At 30.9% G+C, this 17,827-nt stretch overlaps 2 protein-coding genes and 2 non-coding genes across 5 annotated transcripts in view; 2 read left to right on the forward strand and 2 right to left on the reverse strand.

The window, feature by feature from the left end:
- Positions 1 to 641: 641 nt before the first annotated feature.
- Positions 642 to 761, reverse strand: LOC123012250. Its single transcript, XR_006413194.1, has one exon. It is a non-coding gene; the product is annotated as a 5S ribosomal RNA (ribosomal RNA).
- Positions 762 to 11,646: 10,885 nt separating this feature from the next.
- On the forward strand, positions 11,647 to 12,401 carry LOC123011699. Of its 2 annotated transcripts, XM_044409284.1 has the most exons (3): positions 11,647 to 11,786; positions 11,892 to 11,991; positions 12,037 to 12,401. In XM_044409284.1, the coding sequence occupies exons 2-3, from the start codon at positions 11,974 to 11,976 to the stop codon at positions 12,322 to 12,324; spliced, it is 306 nt and encodes a 101-aa protein (XP_044265219.1). In that variant the 5' UTR covers positions 11,647 to 11,786; positions 11,892 to 11,973; the 3' UTR covers positions 12,325 to 12,401. The 2 variants fall into 2 exon arrangements, with proteins under 2 accessions (XP_044265219.1, XP_044265218.1); XM_044409283.1 differs by having other exon boundaries at positions 11,680 to 11,991.
- LOC123011694 (guanine nucleotide exchange factor subunit Rich) overlaps positions 12,313 to 17,827 on the reverse strand; it is a 14,255-nt gene continuing 8,740 nt past the window's right edge. Inside the window, exons 14-15 of the mRNA XM_044409275.1 lie at positions 16,024 to 17,182; positions 12,313 to 13,154 (exon numbers count right to left, since the gene is read on the reverse strand). Coding sequence (XP_044265210.1) covers positions 12,806 to 13,154; positions 16,024 to 17,182 — 1,508 coding nt within the window. The 3' untranslated portion in view covers positions 12,313 to 12,805. The remainder of the gene's footprint in view (positions 13,155 to 16,023; positions 17,183 to 17,827) is intronic.
- On the forward strand, positions 17,711 to 17,827 carry LOC123012253. The gene has a single exon (XR_006413197.1). It is a non-coding gene; the product is annotated as a 5S ribosomal RNA (ribosomal RNA).

A 17,827-nucleotide genomic window follows, 5' to 3' on the forward strand; every position in this document is an offset into this window, starting at 1 on the left:
GAAGTTTGTTCAGAAACTTAAAAAAATTAAATGGAAGACTCTATTTATTGTTTTTGCAAGAGATTATCAAATTGTCTTCTTACATATCTTTTTTACATTTTAAGATTTAAAGGTCAATCATAATGGACATTGGACTTTATTAACTCGCTGAGACACCCTGCATATTTTTTGTTACCAATTCGAATGCTTAATAATAATAAAAAAGGTTGAAAAGGGAGCTTTTTCTCAAATAAAAATTAAAAATGTTTTATTTTGCTAAAATCAAGCAAAAGCAAAAGTTTTCCAATCAATTATAAAGTAGTATACAATAAAAAAGTAATTAGAACAGAAATTAGAAAAACTGTTGTAATTTAAGCATTAAATGTCTATAAATATTTTTTTATTTAGAAAAACTTCAGTTAGGTTCTAAAATGTTCCTCTTGTTCTAAGAATAATAATAATGAACAAATATTTTGCAAAATAAAAATCTCTTTCAACGACTACTACGATATGAAAACGATAGTTTCAAATAAATTAAACCTGTGAATTAGAAATTAAGTTGGCTACATTGACTATGAAATTCAAACGTCACCTGACATTGATATCACCAATAGCTCATAGATCACGATAATTTTACAAAAATTAGTGTTCCCAAAAAAAAGTGGCAACGGCACGTGGTGTTCCCAAGCGGTCACCCATCCAAGTACTGACCACGCCCGACGTTGCTTAACTTCAGTGATCGGACGAGAACTGGTGCACTACAACGTGGTATGGCCGTTGCCCCAAGAATTTCTTGTGTTCCACGAACATGAATTTCTAAATAAAGTGGTTTATGACTGAAATTAAGTTGGCAATATAGAATTATTGGTGATATTAATTTGATAATTTATATTACTTAAAAGTCAGTGTCAAATGTAATTGGTAATCAGGGCGGTCTATGACTTTAAATTTAAGTTGGCAAAATCGAAAATTGTAGAAACGAGGTACAAAACAAATAAAAATGTTTTACTTTTGTGATATTTCCTCTTAACTTATGCTTAGTCCAAAATAATATTTAATTTAGTTTTAACAACGGTAGTGACTAGTGATAAATAATTTAAACACACAAACCAAATGGTGGTCCTTGAAAATTGTCAACTTTACACTGTATCAAAAAAAAAAGAGAATTTGCCGTAGCATCTAAAATTATTATTAGTCCTACCTCTATTATGACTATGAATTCCAAGTGTTCAAGACTTTAAAAAATAGTCGTTAAGTTTAGAAAAGGCAAAATTCGTAAATGTAACAGAGACAAAAATTGCGTGACTGGTTTCAATATGAATGAGCTTAGCGACTTAGCGTAAATAAAATCATCAAGAATATTCTGCATAATCACTGAGTAAAAACAACAGCGCAATTATTAGGACAGAAAATGTTATTAAAATCTTGCTTAACAAATTGAAAACCTCTTCTTAACTTGCCCAGGAAATGCTGATGAAATACGTACTCAAACATTTACTTTATTTCAAAGAATTTAGTAGGTCCCACATGAAATTAGTTTTAAATAGGAATGTTAATTAATGTTCTAATGTTCTCTGATTTGCTCATAACACGTTTAACAATTTTCAATAAGGCAAAAAATCTTTCGAAAAACCAATTCCATTTCAAATTTAAATAACAACATTACAACTATACTTTTTAGATCAAATGAGTCATAAATGTAAACTTTGTGTAAAATAAAAAAACTAATTTATGACACACCCGGTATATGACTTGACCTCACCTAATATACTCGCTCGCTATGTAGTGTTTTCATAATCTATACTCAGTTAAATTTCTACACCGCAGCTTGTGTAAATTAAGTAAATCCATACGTCAAATTACAAATGTTACAACTGGTGCAATGTTAAAAACCTGTTTCGACGAACTTTCGGTTCTTCGTTGAGACAGAGGATATTGCAGATCCATTTTTTCACTTCACCGGCAATAATATTCAGTCCATAATCTACAATTATACAGGGTGCTGCATTTTGGATGTCCGAATAGGGAATCTCCGAAACTAAGAGGTTTAGCCAAAAACGAGTATACATTCTGGGGCTCATTTTTTGAGAAAATAATATTGGTTAAAACCGCATCGCGCTATCGTCTTTTGTTTTCGACTTATAGGTAAAAGTTGATATTTTGGCGAAATGTAAAAAAATTCATATCTTCGTTATTATAGAAGATACGGATTTGAAATAAAGACATTATACAGGCACTTTTTTACGAGGAATTTAATAATGTAGTTAACAATTTTTTCAGTTATTAGTTTAGCCGTAATAAGATAAACTTGTATTTTTTTAAATGGAAAACATAGGCGGCTATGGCAATTTTGAAAAGCTTATTTTTTCTGATCTAAAAAATATATATTTGTAACAAAATATTTTTTTATAACTATACTTAAAAAGTGAAATACATATTTTGTTTGATAATAGTTGGCCATGGAAAAACTATTTCACTCCAAATGTGTAAATAATAATCAATAAGAGTTTTGTGAACTGTAAAATAGATAAAAAAATATATAAAATTATAAAGATTTAAAAAATACGATACGGTAGAAGCATTAAACAAATATCCGAGCGCCTCAGAACAAAATTATTACATATTTTTAAAAAATCAAAAAATAGGAAAAACAAATGTGTCAACAGTCAACACAATTACAAAAAACATTTTTTTGATGATCTAATGGAGGTAGGATAACGTTTCACATAGACGAAATTTGGGTATTTGAATAGCCATATCGTCATTTTTGTGTCATATAAAATATATTTTATTGAAGAATTAAAGCGGCTTTTTTACAACACTCTATGTATCACTAGAAGTTGCAATGGTAATGTTAGCTTGTTTAAAAACAAAGAAATGTTATTAGTCGCCAATAAGTTGATTTACAATTTATTTTGCATCTTTTTCATCACTTAGTACTTAGAAAACTCTTTCATTAGTGACACTGGTTGAATATAATATAGTTTAAATCCTTTTAGTTGAAGATGCAACATTTTTTCATGGCCAACTGCAAACAAAAATCAAAGATAATTTTTTGCTAAATTTGTTACAAATATATATTTTTTAGATAAGAAAAAAACAAGCTTTTTAAAAATGACATAGCCATCTATGTCATTTAAAAAAATACAAGTTTATTTTATTACGGCTAAACAAACAAATGAAAAAAATTGTTAACTACTTTATTAAATTCTACGTAAAAAAGTGCCTGTATAATGTCTTTATTTCAAATCTGTGTCTTCTATAATAACGAAGATATGAATTTTTTTAGATTTCGCTAAAATGTCAATTTTTGTCTATAAGTCGAAAACAAAAGACGATAGCCCCTATTCGGACATCCAAAATGCAGCACCCTGTACAATTAATAAAACAAAATTAAAGCAGATCAAATACCTAGTACCTATCTAAATTCTCATTTTTTTTTGTTGCAAATCTTTGTTTACTTTTGCAATCGTCACGCTGGTTATCATACGTGCATAGCGTTTTGCTAGAAAAATTGCCGGTGGATAAGCACGAGTGCTTTTTGTTGCGATGAAAATATGCACAACTGCGAAATACCAATTTTTCGGAAGAAAGAATTTTCGAAATCAAGTAAATTTTCAATAAGATTTCATTTAAATATAGATTTGTTGCACACACGTGGCTACTTATATAAATTAAGCCAAACATATTCATAATAACTGACACATAGTTAACTGAATGTTTTTTTCAAGTCGTTTGTTGTCCTATGAAAAAAAAATGCGTTTTTACAACTCCTGTTACATAATATACTACTTATTTTCCAACATATTATTGCTTCTATGGTGCATTTAAGTATACCTACGCTCTTCCATAAAATACTCTTATTTGGCATTTTGTCAATTATGACAAATTTCTTTATAATAATTTTTGAATTTAGTAAAATTTCTGTGTTGGAAAAATTTTTAAAGACACAATAAGTTTTATAGTTTAAAAATCTCCTTCTATTAAATACTAGCTCCGACCTCAATTTTTAAACTGTCTTAATAGCTATAAGACAACAAGAGTTTTATGGACATAAAGCTTGTATTCTCTTCATTTTTTTTTCCAAAACTAATATTATTGAATTCAGAAATTGTTATAAAGAAATTTGTCAAAATGCCCAGTAAAATACCTTGTCATTCACGACGTATTTTATAGCCTTATCTAAGAGGTAAGCTTAAATGCATCATAAAAACTGTATCCAATATTAATGTTGGAAAAATGGCTATTAACAAAACCTTTTTTGGAAAATTAAAAATTTAAGACCTTTACACATTGTTATAAAAGTATGTTACTTAAATATTCAGGTTGAGAGTGATATTAATGGAAAAATGTAATGTAAAAGTGTTGAAATTTATGTTAATATGTTGAGAAAAAAAAATGTCAGAAGCCAGAGGTTCTAGTCACTTGTTCTCTTTCAGACAGACTTTGAACAAAATGTCCTTAAAGTTAGTAAACCTTGTTTTCAAATTTGGAAGTCTACTAGCACTTACACCTGCCAAGATAGAAAAAACTGGGCTAGTGTTTCCATCAAAAGCATATGCACTGCTCTGGATAATACTATTCACTGCAGGAGTGTTAGTTTCCTCTCTATATGGAACAGCTTCTTATAAAAAAAAGGCTTCAATACCATTTATGCTTCAAGCAGCTGGGGAGGTTGTTATGTTTATTATAGTTACTTCCACTATTATAATAACAGCAACGAAGAAGCGTCAGTGGAAGAAATTGATCAATATTTTACAAACTCTTCAAAATAACAAAGAGAGCGAGAAAACTTTTTGGTTTTTATCTTTCTTATTATTAAACATTCTAACCGTAGTGAATTTTACTTACGGATCTTATGCTCCGTTTCGAATAATGGGTGTCAATTACCTCAAAATCTTTGCAGTGCGGGTTTTTCAAACTTATGCTCAGTTTATTCTTTACTATTTGATTTATGTATTTTTGAAGCTGATACTGAACGTGGTTGAAAATCTGTCCAAAAATATAAATCTTTTGAAAGTGCATTGTTATCGACTGAATTACTTTACTTTGGAGAAAATAACAAACGAATTTTGTGCATTGGCAGAATGTGTAGATATTTTCAACAATATTTTTGGCTGGTTAATCTTATTATTGATTGGATATTGTTTTGTCAGACAATTGGCATATTTGCACAATGTGATCCTCCAACACGGAAACAGCGTTTCAAAAATAACAAATATTACGTGGCATACGGTTTGTTGGATATTTTATTTATTTTTTATTAAACACATTTTAAATTTAAGGTGGGGACATATTTTAGTGTTTTCTTGTGTGATCTGATAGAAGAAAGAGTTAAAAATATGCAAATGGTAGCGCAACAAATTGCAACAAAATGTGTAAAAGGAAAAGAATGTGAAGAATTAAAAAACCTTGTAGATGTCATAGACCACACTTTTCCTTACTTTACAGCAGCCAGATTTTTCAATTTAAATCGAAAAACGATTCTTGGTATACTTAATGCTCTCCTTACATTTTTAATTGTTGCACTTCAATTTGAAAACGCTTAAGTTAAAGTATTAAAGACCACTTGATTACCTTCAAAATCTCTAGAAATTCATTTACAATATTGATTGAAATTCTTGTAGCACGTTTTTATTGTTGACAAAACAGTTGTCATTATGATGTCGACACAAATAAATATTTCTAAAATTGCAAATAAGTGTGTTACTTCCCATCAATCAAGTGTGATCATTGTCAAAATCACAAATATAGTTATTAATAAGATTCAAGAAATTAAGTTTTAAATCATGAGTTTGTGAACTTTCTTATTTTCATTTAATGAACAAAAAAATATTTCTAAAGAAACTTTTTTTAGAAAATTACAAATTTAAAAGCTTTACACTTTTATACATCAATGTTAATTAAATATTCAAGTTGAGAGTTATATTAATGTAAAATCAATTTTACTCACAATAGCATTTTTGGATTTTATAGGTGTTGAAACTTATGTTGAAAACAAAGCCACAAGCCAGAGGTTCTAGTCCCTTGTTCTCTTTCAGATAAGCTTTGGACAAAATGTCGTTAAAGCTAGTAAATCTTATTTTCAAATTTGGAAGTCTACTAGCACTTACACCTGCCAAGATAGAAAAAAATAGGCTTGTGTTTCTATCAAAAGCATATGCATTGCTCTGGATAATACTATTCACTGCAGGAGTGTTAGTTTCCGCTGTATATGAAAAAGATTCTTATAACAAAACCACTTCAATAGCATTTATGCTTCAAGTAGCTACGGAGGTTATTATGTTTATTCTAGTTATTTCCACTATTATAATAACAGCAACGAAGAAGCGTCAATGGAAAAAATTCATCAATATTTTGCAAACTCTTCAAAATAACAAAGAGAGCGAGAAAACTTTTTGGTTTTTATCTTTCCTATTAATAAATATTCTAACCGTAGTGAATTTTACTCACGGAACTTATGCTTGGATTCGAGTAATGAGTGTCAATTTTTTAAAAATCTTTGCAGTGCGGTTTTTTCAAACTTATGCCCAGTTTATTCTTTACTATTTGATTTATGTATTTTTGAAGCTGATACTGAACAGAGTTCAAAATCTGTCCAAAAATATTAATCTTTTGAAGATGCATTGTAATCGACTAAATTACTTTAGTTTGGAGAAAATAACAAGCGAATTTTGTGTATTGGCAGAATGCGTAAATATTTTCAACAATATTTTTGGCTGGTTAATCTTATTATTGATTGGATTTTGTTTTGTCAGACTATTGTCATATTTGCACAATTTGATCCTACAACAAGGAAATACAGTTTCGAAAATAATAAATATTACGTGGCATACGGTTTGTTGGATCTTTTATTTATTTATTTTTTATTAAACACATTTTATATTTAAGGTTGGGACATTTATTAGTGTTTTCTTGTGTGATCTGATAGAAGAAAGAGTTAAAAATATGCAAATGGTAGCGCACCAAATTGTGGCAAATTCCGTAAAAGGAAAAGAATGTGAAGAACTAAAACAACTTGTAGATGTCATAGATCACACTTTTCCTTGCTTTACAGCAGCCAGATTTTTCAATTTAAATCGAAAAACAATTCTTGGTGTACTTAATGCTCTCCTTACGTTTTTAATTGTTGCAATTCAATTTGAAAACGCTTAATTTAAAGCGTTAAACTAAGACCATTTGATTACTTTTAAGAATCTCTAGAAATTAATTTAGAATTTTGATTGAAACTCTAGTGGCACGTTTTTACGAGCATAACATTATTACGTCATTATTTCTAAAATTGCAAATAAGTGTGTCCCATTATTTCCATCAATCAAGTGTGATTATTGTCATAATCACAAATACAGTTATTAATAAGATTTAAGTAATTACTCGAATCATGAGTTTGTGAACTTCATTATTTTCATTTAATAAACAAAAAAATATTTTTTGTAACACTAATTCTTTATACCTACTGTTTCTATGGTGCACTTACTTAAGCTTACCTCTTATGAGCCGATAAAATACGCTGATGCATATTCTTTGTCAATTTTGACATTATAGTAATTTCTGAATTTAGTAAAATTTCTGATTCAATATTAATGTTGCAAAAAATCTTGGGGAAAACATGAGTTTTATAGTTTACGAAACTCTAGTTGTGTTAATAGCTATTACGAAATATTTTCTAAAAAATGAAAAATTTAAAAGCTTTTCAGATTTTTATACATATATGTTAATTAAATATTCAAGCTGAGAGTGATATTAATGGAAAATCCATTTTACTCAGAATAACATTTTTGAATTTTATAAATGTTGAAATGTGCGTTATGTTGAAAACAAAGCCACAAGCTAGAGGTTCTAGCCCCTTGTTCTCTTTCAAATAGACTTTGGATAAAATGTCGTTAAAGTTAGTAAATCTTGTTTTCAAATTTGGAAGTTTACTAGCACTTACACCTGCCAAGATAGAAAAAAATGGCCTTGTGTTTCCATCAAAAGCATATGCACTGCTCTGGATAAGTCTATTCACTGCAGGAGTGTTAGTTTCTACTGTTTATAAAAAAGCTTCTTATAACAAAACGACTTCAATATCATTTATACTTCGAGTAGCTACGGAGGTTCTTATATTTATTCTAGTTATTTCCACTATTATAATAACAGCAACAAAGAAGCGCCAATGGAAGAAATTAATCAATATTTTGAAAACTCTTCAAAATAACAAAGAGAGCAAGAAATCTTGTTGGTTTTTATCTTTCCTATTATTAAACATTGTAACCGTAATGAATTTTATTTACGGAACTTATGTTTGGATGCAAGTAATGGGTGGCAATTACTTCAAAATCTTTGCAGTGATGTTTTTTCAAACTTATGCCCAGTTTATTCTTTACTATTTGATTTATGTTCTTTTGAAGCTGATACTGAACAGAGTTGAAAATCTGTCCAAAAATATTAATCTTTTGAAGATGCATTGTAATCGACTAAATTACTTTAGTTTGGAGAAAATAACAAGCGAATTTTGTGCATTGGCAGAATGCGCAAATATTTTCAACAATATTTTTGGCTGGTTAATCTTACTATTGATTGGATTTTGTTTTGTCAGACAATTGGCCTATTTGCACAATTTGATACTCCAAAACGGAAACACAATTCATAGAATAATATATATTACGTGGCATACGGTTTGTTGGATCTTTTATTTATTTATTTTTAATTAAACACATTTTAAATTTAAGGTTGGGACATTTATTAGTGTTTTCTTGTGTGATCTGATAGAGGAAAGAGTCGAAAATATGCAAATGGTAGCGCACCAAATTGCGACAAATTCCGTAAAAGGAAAAGAATGTGAAGAACTAAAAAAACTTGTAGATGTCATAGATCACACTTTTCCTTGCTTTACAGCAGCCAGATTTTTCAATTTAAATCGAAAAACAATTCTTGGTGTACTTAATGCTCTCCTTACGTTTTTAATTGTTGCAATTCAATTTGGAAACGCTTAATTTAAAGCGTTAAACTAAGACCACCTGATTACTTTTAAGAATCTCTAGAAACTAATTTATAATTTTGATTGAAATTCTAGTAGCACGTTTTAATTGTTGGCAAGTGTTGTTTAAAACATTTCACTATTACGTCGATAAAAATAAATATTTCTAAAATTGCAAATAAGTGTGTTTTTTCCATCAATCAAGTGTGATCATTGTCATAATCACAAAGATACTTATTAATAAGATTCAAGTAATTAAGTTTTAAATCATGAGTTTATGAACTTTCTTATTTTCATTTAATAAACAAAAAAATATTTTTAAGAAACCTTTTTTAGAAAATTGAAGATTTAAAAGCTTTACAGATTTTTATACATGGGCGCCCGCAGAAATTATGGTCAGGGGGTGGCAAAAAAAAAGGTCGAAGTTAATAATAACCGTTTTATTCGTCTGTTTTCATATCACTCAGTTCGTGATAAAAATGTAAATAGTAGTTTCTTATTTCGTTCATGAAAATTTAAATTAGAACGAGTTTGTGAAAATCAAAAAAATCTTTTTTTTTATATAAAATAGCAACCACTATTGTCCCAGGGGGGGGGCGACGGCCCCCCCTGTGGGCGCCCATGTTTTTATACATAAAGTAGGAATTAAATATTCAAGTTGAGAGTGATATTATGGAAAATCGATTTTACTCACAATAGCATTTTTGGTTTTTATAAATGTTAAAATGAATTTTAAAAATTTATGTTATGTTGAAAATACAGCCCCAAGCCAGAGGTTCTAGTTCCTTGAGGAGAATAAAAATCTACTTTTGTGCATTGACAGAATGTGTAGATATTTTTAACAATGTTAAAAATAAAGTTATAAATATTTATATTACTCTTTCTGTCAGGTGATAAAAAGAAATATCGTCGATCAATTAATCAACTAAATTAGGGAAAGTTAATCTACTACTGATGAACCAGGTAGTTATTTTTCATATTTGCTTATTTGACTAGAAAAATTAGAATTATGTACATTATTAAATAATAATTGACATTAAAATTATCAAAATTGTACAAAATAATTTAAAGAGCTCACAAACCCCGGAAAGACATCTAAAACTAAAAAAATATAAAATTAATCAATAACTGGGTTTATGTATTTAAAAGAAGAAAATATTTCAAAAGTTTATTATCATTTTAATAAAAATTATAAATTTATAAAAATAATTTAAAAGTTTTGATAAACTTAAAAAATGTTTTCTAGACTTTCTATATAGGGTACGCCAGAACTCGCGCAGTAAGATAAGATACCAGGGACATGAAAAAAATGTTTAAAAAATTCTATCTGTCAAAAAATTTTGACATTTATTTTTTGACATTTGATTTAATGACACTGATGATATTGTGTATGTTTTTTTTATAATTATTTAGTAAAAGTACAAAAATTTTGCTAATAAAAGCCACAAATAACATTAAACAGAGTTACAATTTAGGATACAGCTTCCTTGTATCCTCTTCTAATAACCTGTAGCAAAAAAACTTGGAAAATTATTTTTCCAACAGAAATAAATAGAGTCAAAGTGCAAAATTTAAACTCTCATAACTTCTCAATTTTTATAGATTAATTTTTTTAACATTTTTTCCATGTTTCTGCTATCTTACCTTACATGGCATTTTTCTCTGGGGCGCGAGTTCTGGCGCACCCGTATTTCCTTTGGGTCTTTTTCACTTTATTCATTTATTTTATGCATTACAAAAGTTTGATTTTTTGTTTATTTCATTATTTTACAAAATCAATCAACAACTCAATTAACTTCACAAAATTTTATTAAACTGAAATATTCACAAATTTTGACTTATTTTTAACGCACTTAAAAATTATTCACGTTTTACTCTCACAATTTGTGCTACACTACTGCAATCTTGTTCAGCTTTGACTACTTTACCCTTCATTGGTTAAACCCCCACCAAATCTCTAACAAAAAAAAATACTACTGAGTAAATCAAACAACACTTTTTGTTTCTTATTTTTTAAACACACTTAAAAATTCAAAACCGATTGTTTCATTTCTTAACACCGCACGATTACAAACTTTTAAGCAACCAATTAACATTTTTGAGCAACGAGTGAACGGTAGCGGATTTTTCCGATGACAATCCTGCCCAAATTTCGGTAAAACCAAATATGACCGAAAATGTAAATTATCGCAACGCAAGGCGTGGACTCGAGTTCACATTCAAGTGTTGCAACACGTGGTTTCAAGCCTTTCAAATGCCCCACACTGCCGGCACTCGAGCGCAACCAAGGACGCGAATCACCGTCCTTGAGCGTAACAGTTCGAGGTCAGTCCTTGAAGCGGTGATGCAACACTCTGTCATTGAAAAAAACCGGTCCCCATGCAACAATGCACGAAAAACTACTCCAATTTGGGTATTAAATACGCAATTTGACGTTTTCCCCCCCAAACAAATATTAAAAAATAAAATAAAATACAAAATATTGCGCCCGAATCCTCCGATCATCGGAAAAAATTGTGTTTGTTTTGTTATTATTCAGTAGGTCGTTACTTTCACAATGCAATATCAATTATTACATAAGAGTGGTGAATAAAAACTGCATTAAAATTACTATTTATTCCATTCACTGAAAAGCCAAAAATGGGCTAAATGTGACATTTTTCTCCTCATCTATGAATAAATAAAAAAGATTTGTCAAGGCATAAAAATTGCAAATACAGGGTTGCGAAATAAATTGCTCTCACTTCGCAATTAGTGTAATGAAGTTATTAAAGTAATTATGACAGTCGGCGGCTCGAATTCGCCATTTTGGTACCATCGGTGTCGAAAACCCTGGGTAAAATTTCAGGTCGGTATTAATTTGTTTTTAAGTTGCATTGGCAAATAGGTACCTACCCATTTGTGCAATAATTACTCTCCATTACTCAATGTTTCCACTTCTTTCGGCCGATAGGAGTACTCATAGAGCACACGTACTTTCTCCTCATTTTGCACAGAACGTGGTGACACTTCTAACACCAACTACCCGGCTCAAAATGTGTGCTCCAATTAAGGTAATTTTTGTTTTTCGTTACTGTGCTTGATTTTTTCTCCTTCAGATCCTTGTGTTGCTCAGTTTAGTTTCATATAGTGTATGTACTGTGAAAATAGTCAAGGATTTAGTGCAATTTAACGTGGTTGGTCATCCCGTTCTTCACAAAGAAACAGAATGGGATTTTGATCCAGACGTTGCCATAAGACGGTCCAGACAGTACCAGGAGCTCAATGGTAGATATGGGGCCAAAGCTATCGAGCGACTGGGACTGGGAATAGATGGGTATGACAGGGAACGACTAGCCCAACAAAGACTGAGAGATGAAGGCCATTTGAACGGCTTAACGGAATAAAACTGTTATTTATTTTTAGTATGTTACAAAATAAAGTTGTTGAAAAAATAATATTTAAATAAATTATACAATAACAAGTAGAGTATTAATTGGATGACAGTATAGGGTCTAGGATTATCTACCACTGTATAAAAATTGACCAACAAGTTATTAGAAACAGATTTAAAAACCTACAACATTAATAATTTTAACACCTTATCACCCATGTCGATTGATCGGAACAATTGCTACGATAACTAGTGTTATTGCTGAGAAATCATACGGTAATATCATTTGCAAAAATATTTCTTTCAGCGGAATGCACGATTTCATAAATGCGAGGCACAACACAATTGAAAACCGTTTCAAAAACAACTAAATCATATTGTCAAAGAGTGCAAACATCCAAATACTATATATTACCTATCACTTCTAAGACGGAATATTTCGTTTTAGGCAGTTCCGAGTGTCCTCAGAAAATTTATTTCGTATCAAAAAAGACTTATGATATAACGCAGCCGGTGCTTTCCGGAATGATTGCATCTTCCACTTGATTCTCTTGATTCGGATTGACGCTACTGGAATTTGGATTATTTTCGTCGTTTGTGTTGTGATTGGTGGTTATGTTGATGTTCTTTTTTTCTTTAATCGAACCACTTTGACTAGAATTATCGTGATTCGAGCTGGTTTTACGAGATCGGGCCGGAATCGGTGTTGAGAGTTTATTGAGAGATGCAGAGACTGCTTGCTGGTACTCGACGATTTTCTGATGTTGGATTTTTGTCTCGAGGATTTTCGATAGGACGGAAATTTGGTTTTGTATTGCCAACATGAAAGCCTTGTAGCCCAAACTGAAAAATAATCACAACATTGTTTTTATTTAAACAAGAACAAATTATTTTTAAAAGCACAATTTTAACTCTTTCGTTTTTGATATAGTAATTAAACAGTTTGCTAATGTTTTTATTCAAATATCAACTCAACTAAAGTTCATTAATAATTCAAACGTATTGCATAAAAACTATAAAAACCGGACGTTTTGAAAATCGAAGTAAAAGCATGAAATAGCAATTAATACTAATAAGAGACTAAAATTACAATACAGCCATATTGTACCAACACCCTGTATAAAACAATTGAAACTCAGGAACACTCTTCAGATTTAAGTTTCACTTTTACATCAAAAATCTGAAGGCAATTTCCTATTTGTATTGTTATGCGTTAATCCACCAAATACCATTCAAGTTCGTGATTTTTTTTGAAAATAATTTTCAAGTTTTGCATGCAAATGCGAGTTTATTTTCATAATCTTCTAACTTTTGGCAAATTTCTTATTTTTTAATTGACTTTTACGTGTTTTTCTGAAATAATTGCCAAATAATTTGCTAAATAAATCAAAATCCTATGAAGCGTCGTTACACATATACAGGGCGATAAAGTTAGTTTCATAATAAAAATTAAAATCGATTAATCTGAAACCACTTGTTGAGAGTTGTTTTTTTTCTAAAATCTTACAGGCTTGTGTGCCATTGAAGCCGCTTATTTTCCGGCAATTACCTACTTTATTTTTACTCTTACCAGTGACGAGTATACGGGTACGTCACTAAATATTTTTATTTTTGTTTATTAGTGTTATTTTTGAATGATATGTGGTTGCGATTTTTGTAATATTCAGAAAACACCTTGTCTAATTTTACTAGGAACTTATTAACTTCTACAACTCACTTCGAAATCTGGAACTTACAGTGACTACAAATGTTTATTACTTCGTGACTTAGTTTACAAAACAAAATTCCCAAAAATAAGTACATTTACGGAATTAAAATTTTGGGCTGTATTTTTCTGTCACTTCAAAAAGTTCACTGTAAATTTTTCTGTCAGTGACTCTATTTTTAAGTCAAAATGACATAAACATGACAAAAGTAAAAAATGAGGTTATTAATGTAAAGGCTGTTTTAGAGTTTACATTGTGAAAATGACAATACTGTCCGAAATTTTAACTCCGCAACAGTACATACAAAACATTTTAAACAGAGTGATTTATTTCATATGCAAAATTCCATAATCAACAGTGAGGGGCTGAAGATTAAGATTATTTAATACAAACATATTTATGTCAAAAACTTAAAAAAAAACAATTTTGAGTTATAATTTAAAAGAAGTTTAAAAACAAAATTAAGAAAATAGTGGATGAAAATCCACTCGGTGAAATTTACACTCAAACGAGTTGAATACAACATTTTATTCTTCGAATTAGACTCAACAAGGCTTAAACTTGCTTTAAATCCGTTAAAAATAATCTGACGTTTCGTATTGGGAAATGCCAAACAATTGTCAAAACTTCCTTACACGGGAGAAAAACTGTAAATTTTGACAGTGTCGAAGAATAAAATTATTTATGAACTCATAATAAATTATTATGATTATTATTATGGATTAATGCATTATTGTATTTGAATATTTAGAGATACGTTTAATATAATACTATTTCTTCTCAACAATAAAGCGTCATTTTATAGGGAATAAAATAAATTAAATACCGATTTTTTTTCTTAATTCTCAAAATTAAAATAGTTGTTTATTCTTTTAATACAAAAATAACTATTAAAAACGAACGAAAAAATATTATTTCGAACTATGTTCTATTCAATTCTATTGCGTTTTTAAATAAAAAATTACCAATACTCGTTGAAGCAGTTTTTAACAGTTGTTAATTCGATTGTATACCAAGTTTTTCATTTATTTTTCAGGAAAACATGACGATTTTCATGGAAATGTTCATGAACTATAAATATTTCGTAGTTTTGGTACATTTGAGTGTCAAATTTTATTCTCTTAAAAATATTTAAATATGTAATAATAATTGAGCAATGAGTCAGTTTTTTTACAATAGGAGTAAGGTAGAGATATCGCAGAAATTTTATACGACAAATTTGAAATTTTTGACTCATTATTGAATTCCAATATCCAACAAAAAAATAACATACCCATTATAAATTTTATCCTCTTGAATAATACAACTTTCTTACTCATTGAATACTTACTAATTGTAATTGTTTTCTGCAAACCGAGTTGTATATAACTCAAAACATTTAAGAGGTAAAATTTTAATTAATTCTACAATTCTATTCCAACTACTGAAGGAATAAAGTTGTTTTTTTTTAATTTTAAAACATTTTAATCGGCGATATAATCAGAAAAAGACAAAGTTCCTTTACTCTTTTGCATCAACGAGTGATAATATAATCATTGATAATAAATCTCAATTTTAAAAGTTGTACTAATAGTTTGTCCGGTCACACTGCTAATAGTATATTACATAACGAGCTCGAAAAGTGACAAATAACGCATTCCCCATGAAATATTTTAACGGTGTTTCAGACACAATTATATTAAAAAACCGAAGAATTTATCTTTCTATGTACAAGTGTTGTCAAGAGTGGTATGAAAATTTTCATGGACGTATGTGTTGTTTAAATTGTTATGTTTAATAAACTGTCAAATTATTTAAAACATTCTATAGAAAGTAGGTAAAACAATGTTGTCATGCTATTGACAAAGTTGGTAAATGGTAAATTTGACAGATAATTGACAGGTATTGACGTTATTATTCAAGACATACGTTCATGAAATTTTCAGAGCACTTTTAATTACGTTTTTATTCAGACACAGAAAAGAACAGTAAATTAGCACTGAACAGAAAATCCAATATTTGCTTACCACTCAGTATTGGTCCAATACTGTAACAGCAGTAACCCTTGCCTCAACCTCGACACCGCTTCAATCGACTGATCCGGACTCTTGGCGGCATTCACCGTCCTCAAAACCGCCATTGCATCCCTCAACAACACCGAAACAATCAACGACCATTCCAAACAACTCGCTTCCATAAACAATTGCAACAAATACCTCAACTGTACTTCGGACCTCTGCGATCCCTTATTATCCGTATTAGACAACTGTTCCAGGATTTGCGACGAGGGCACTTCCCAATTATCATTACTCGAATCGATTCGATCCTCGCCCCAGACCGAACTCACCGAACTCATCGCCGTATCATCAGCCCGTCCTCCGGACTGCGCCTCCAGTGTCTTATCACCATACAAATCGATTCTCTTATCATAAAACGTCGAATTCGTCGCAATGTCACACTTATCATCGATTTTATTAGTATCGCTTTGTGACAAATCGCCGAGTTCGGTCTCAGCCACCTGACTATTCGAATCGAGAGTATTAATGGGGGTGATCAGACCCGTGCAAGGCAACCCTTGAAAACTCATATACCCGCTATCACCCACCCGACTCGACGGGTGAGTCACGTCGATTTTCAACAGTTTGAGACGGTCTTCGACGTCACCACCGGTGTTTTGTAACGAAAACGCAGCTGGCGTCGGATACGGCCATGAAAACTCCTCGTGGAGGTGCTTCAAAGCCTGGACGAAGTCGTCGATTCGCGCTGCTCGATCCCTCTCCTTGCCCAACCAAGCCACTAGGTGGAAATCCAAGTGAGCGGCGAAATAACCAAGATCGGTGAGACGTCGAGTTGAGAGTAAACGTCGCGCATGTTTTTGTAGAATAACATCGATGAAAAACTCCTCGGCGGTGTTGTTGGGTGAGCCCCGACCGACGGTGTTCGGTACGGATTTTTTTCGAACGGTTTGGGGTGATTCTATGGGATGATTGGTAGGGTTGGTAGTTCTGTTTTCGACTAGTTTTGGCGATATTGTTGTACTGTAACTGCGCACGCGAGGGCCTTGGACGTTGCCGAGTATGAGGGAGAGGTCTTCGGCGTTGGGACTGACTGGGGGTGTCTGTTGGGAGATTCCCAGCTTGGGGGGGAGGATGAACGACGTCCGAGGAGACTCCACGTCATTGGGGTCTAAAGCAAAAAAAAATTCTTTTCATTACTCTATAAATTTCAAAATTGACTTAATTGCTTGTTTAGATAAAATAGAAGATTTTGTACTGACATTTCGCTTATGGTGTTTACAAATTTTACTTTTTGTTATTTGGGTTCTAAGAAAGAACCTACATTATTTTATTTTCTTATTTTAATAAATAATTGGTATTAAATCTGTTGTAAAAATCAACAAAGTAAAATCTGCAGTATTTCGTGTCCTATTAACAAAATTTATTATTTGTGAAAAAATAACTTTCCAATCAAAGTGGCCTGTGAGTTTAAAATTAAGTTGGTAATATAAATTATCAAATTAATATCACCAATAATTCTATGTTACCAACTTAATTTTAAAATTATAGTTCACTTTGGTTAAAAGTTTATCTCCTTTGAAGATTACAAGCTCTTCCGGTAACGGCCATTATTTTAGTCATAGCACAGATTAACCGTTTACCGTCATAGACCACTTTGATTACAAATTCATCTTCTTGGCATAAAGAAAATTCTGATGGCAACGGCCATACCACGTTGCAAAGCACCAGTTCTCGTCCGATCACTGAAGTTAAGCAACGTCGGGCGCGGTCAGTACTTGGATGGGTGACCGCTTGGGAACACCGCGTGCCGTTG

Source organism: Tribolium madens, unplaced genomic scaffold, assembly GCF_015345945.1.
Source record: "Tribolium madens isolate multiple individuals breed KSU strain unplaced genomic scaffold, Tmad_KSU_1.1 Scaffold_91;HRSCAF=231;Tcas5.2_LG7, whole genome shotgun sequence".
NCBI classification, from domain to species: domain Eukaryota; kingdom Metazoa; phylum Arthropoda; class Insecta; order Coleoptera; family Tenebrionidae; genus Tribolium; species Tribolium madens.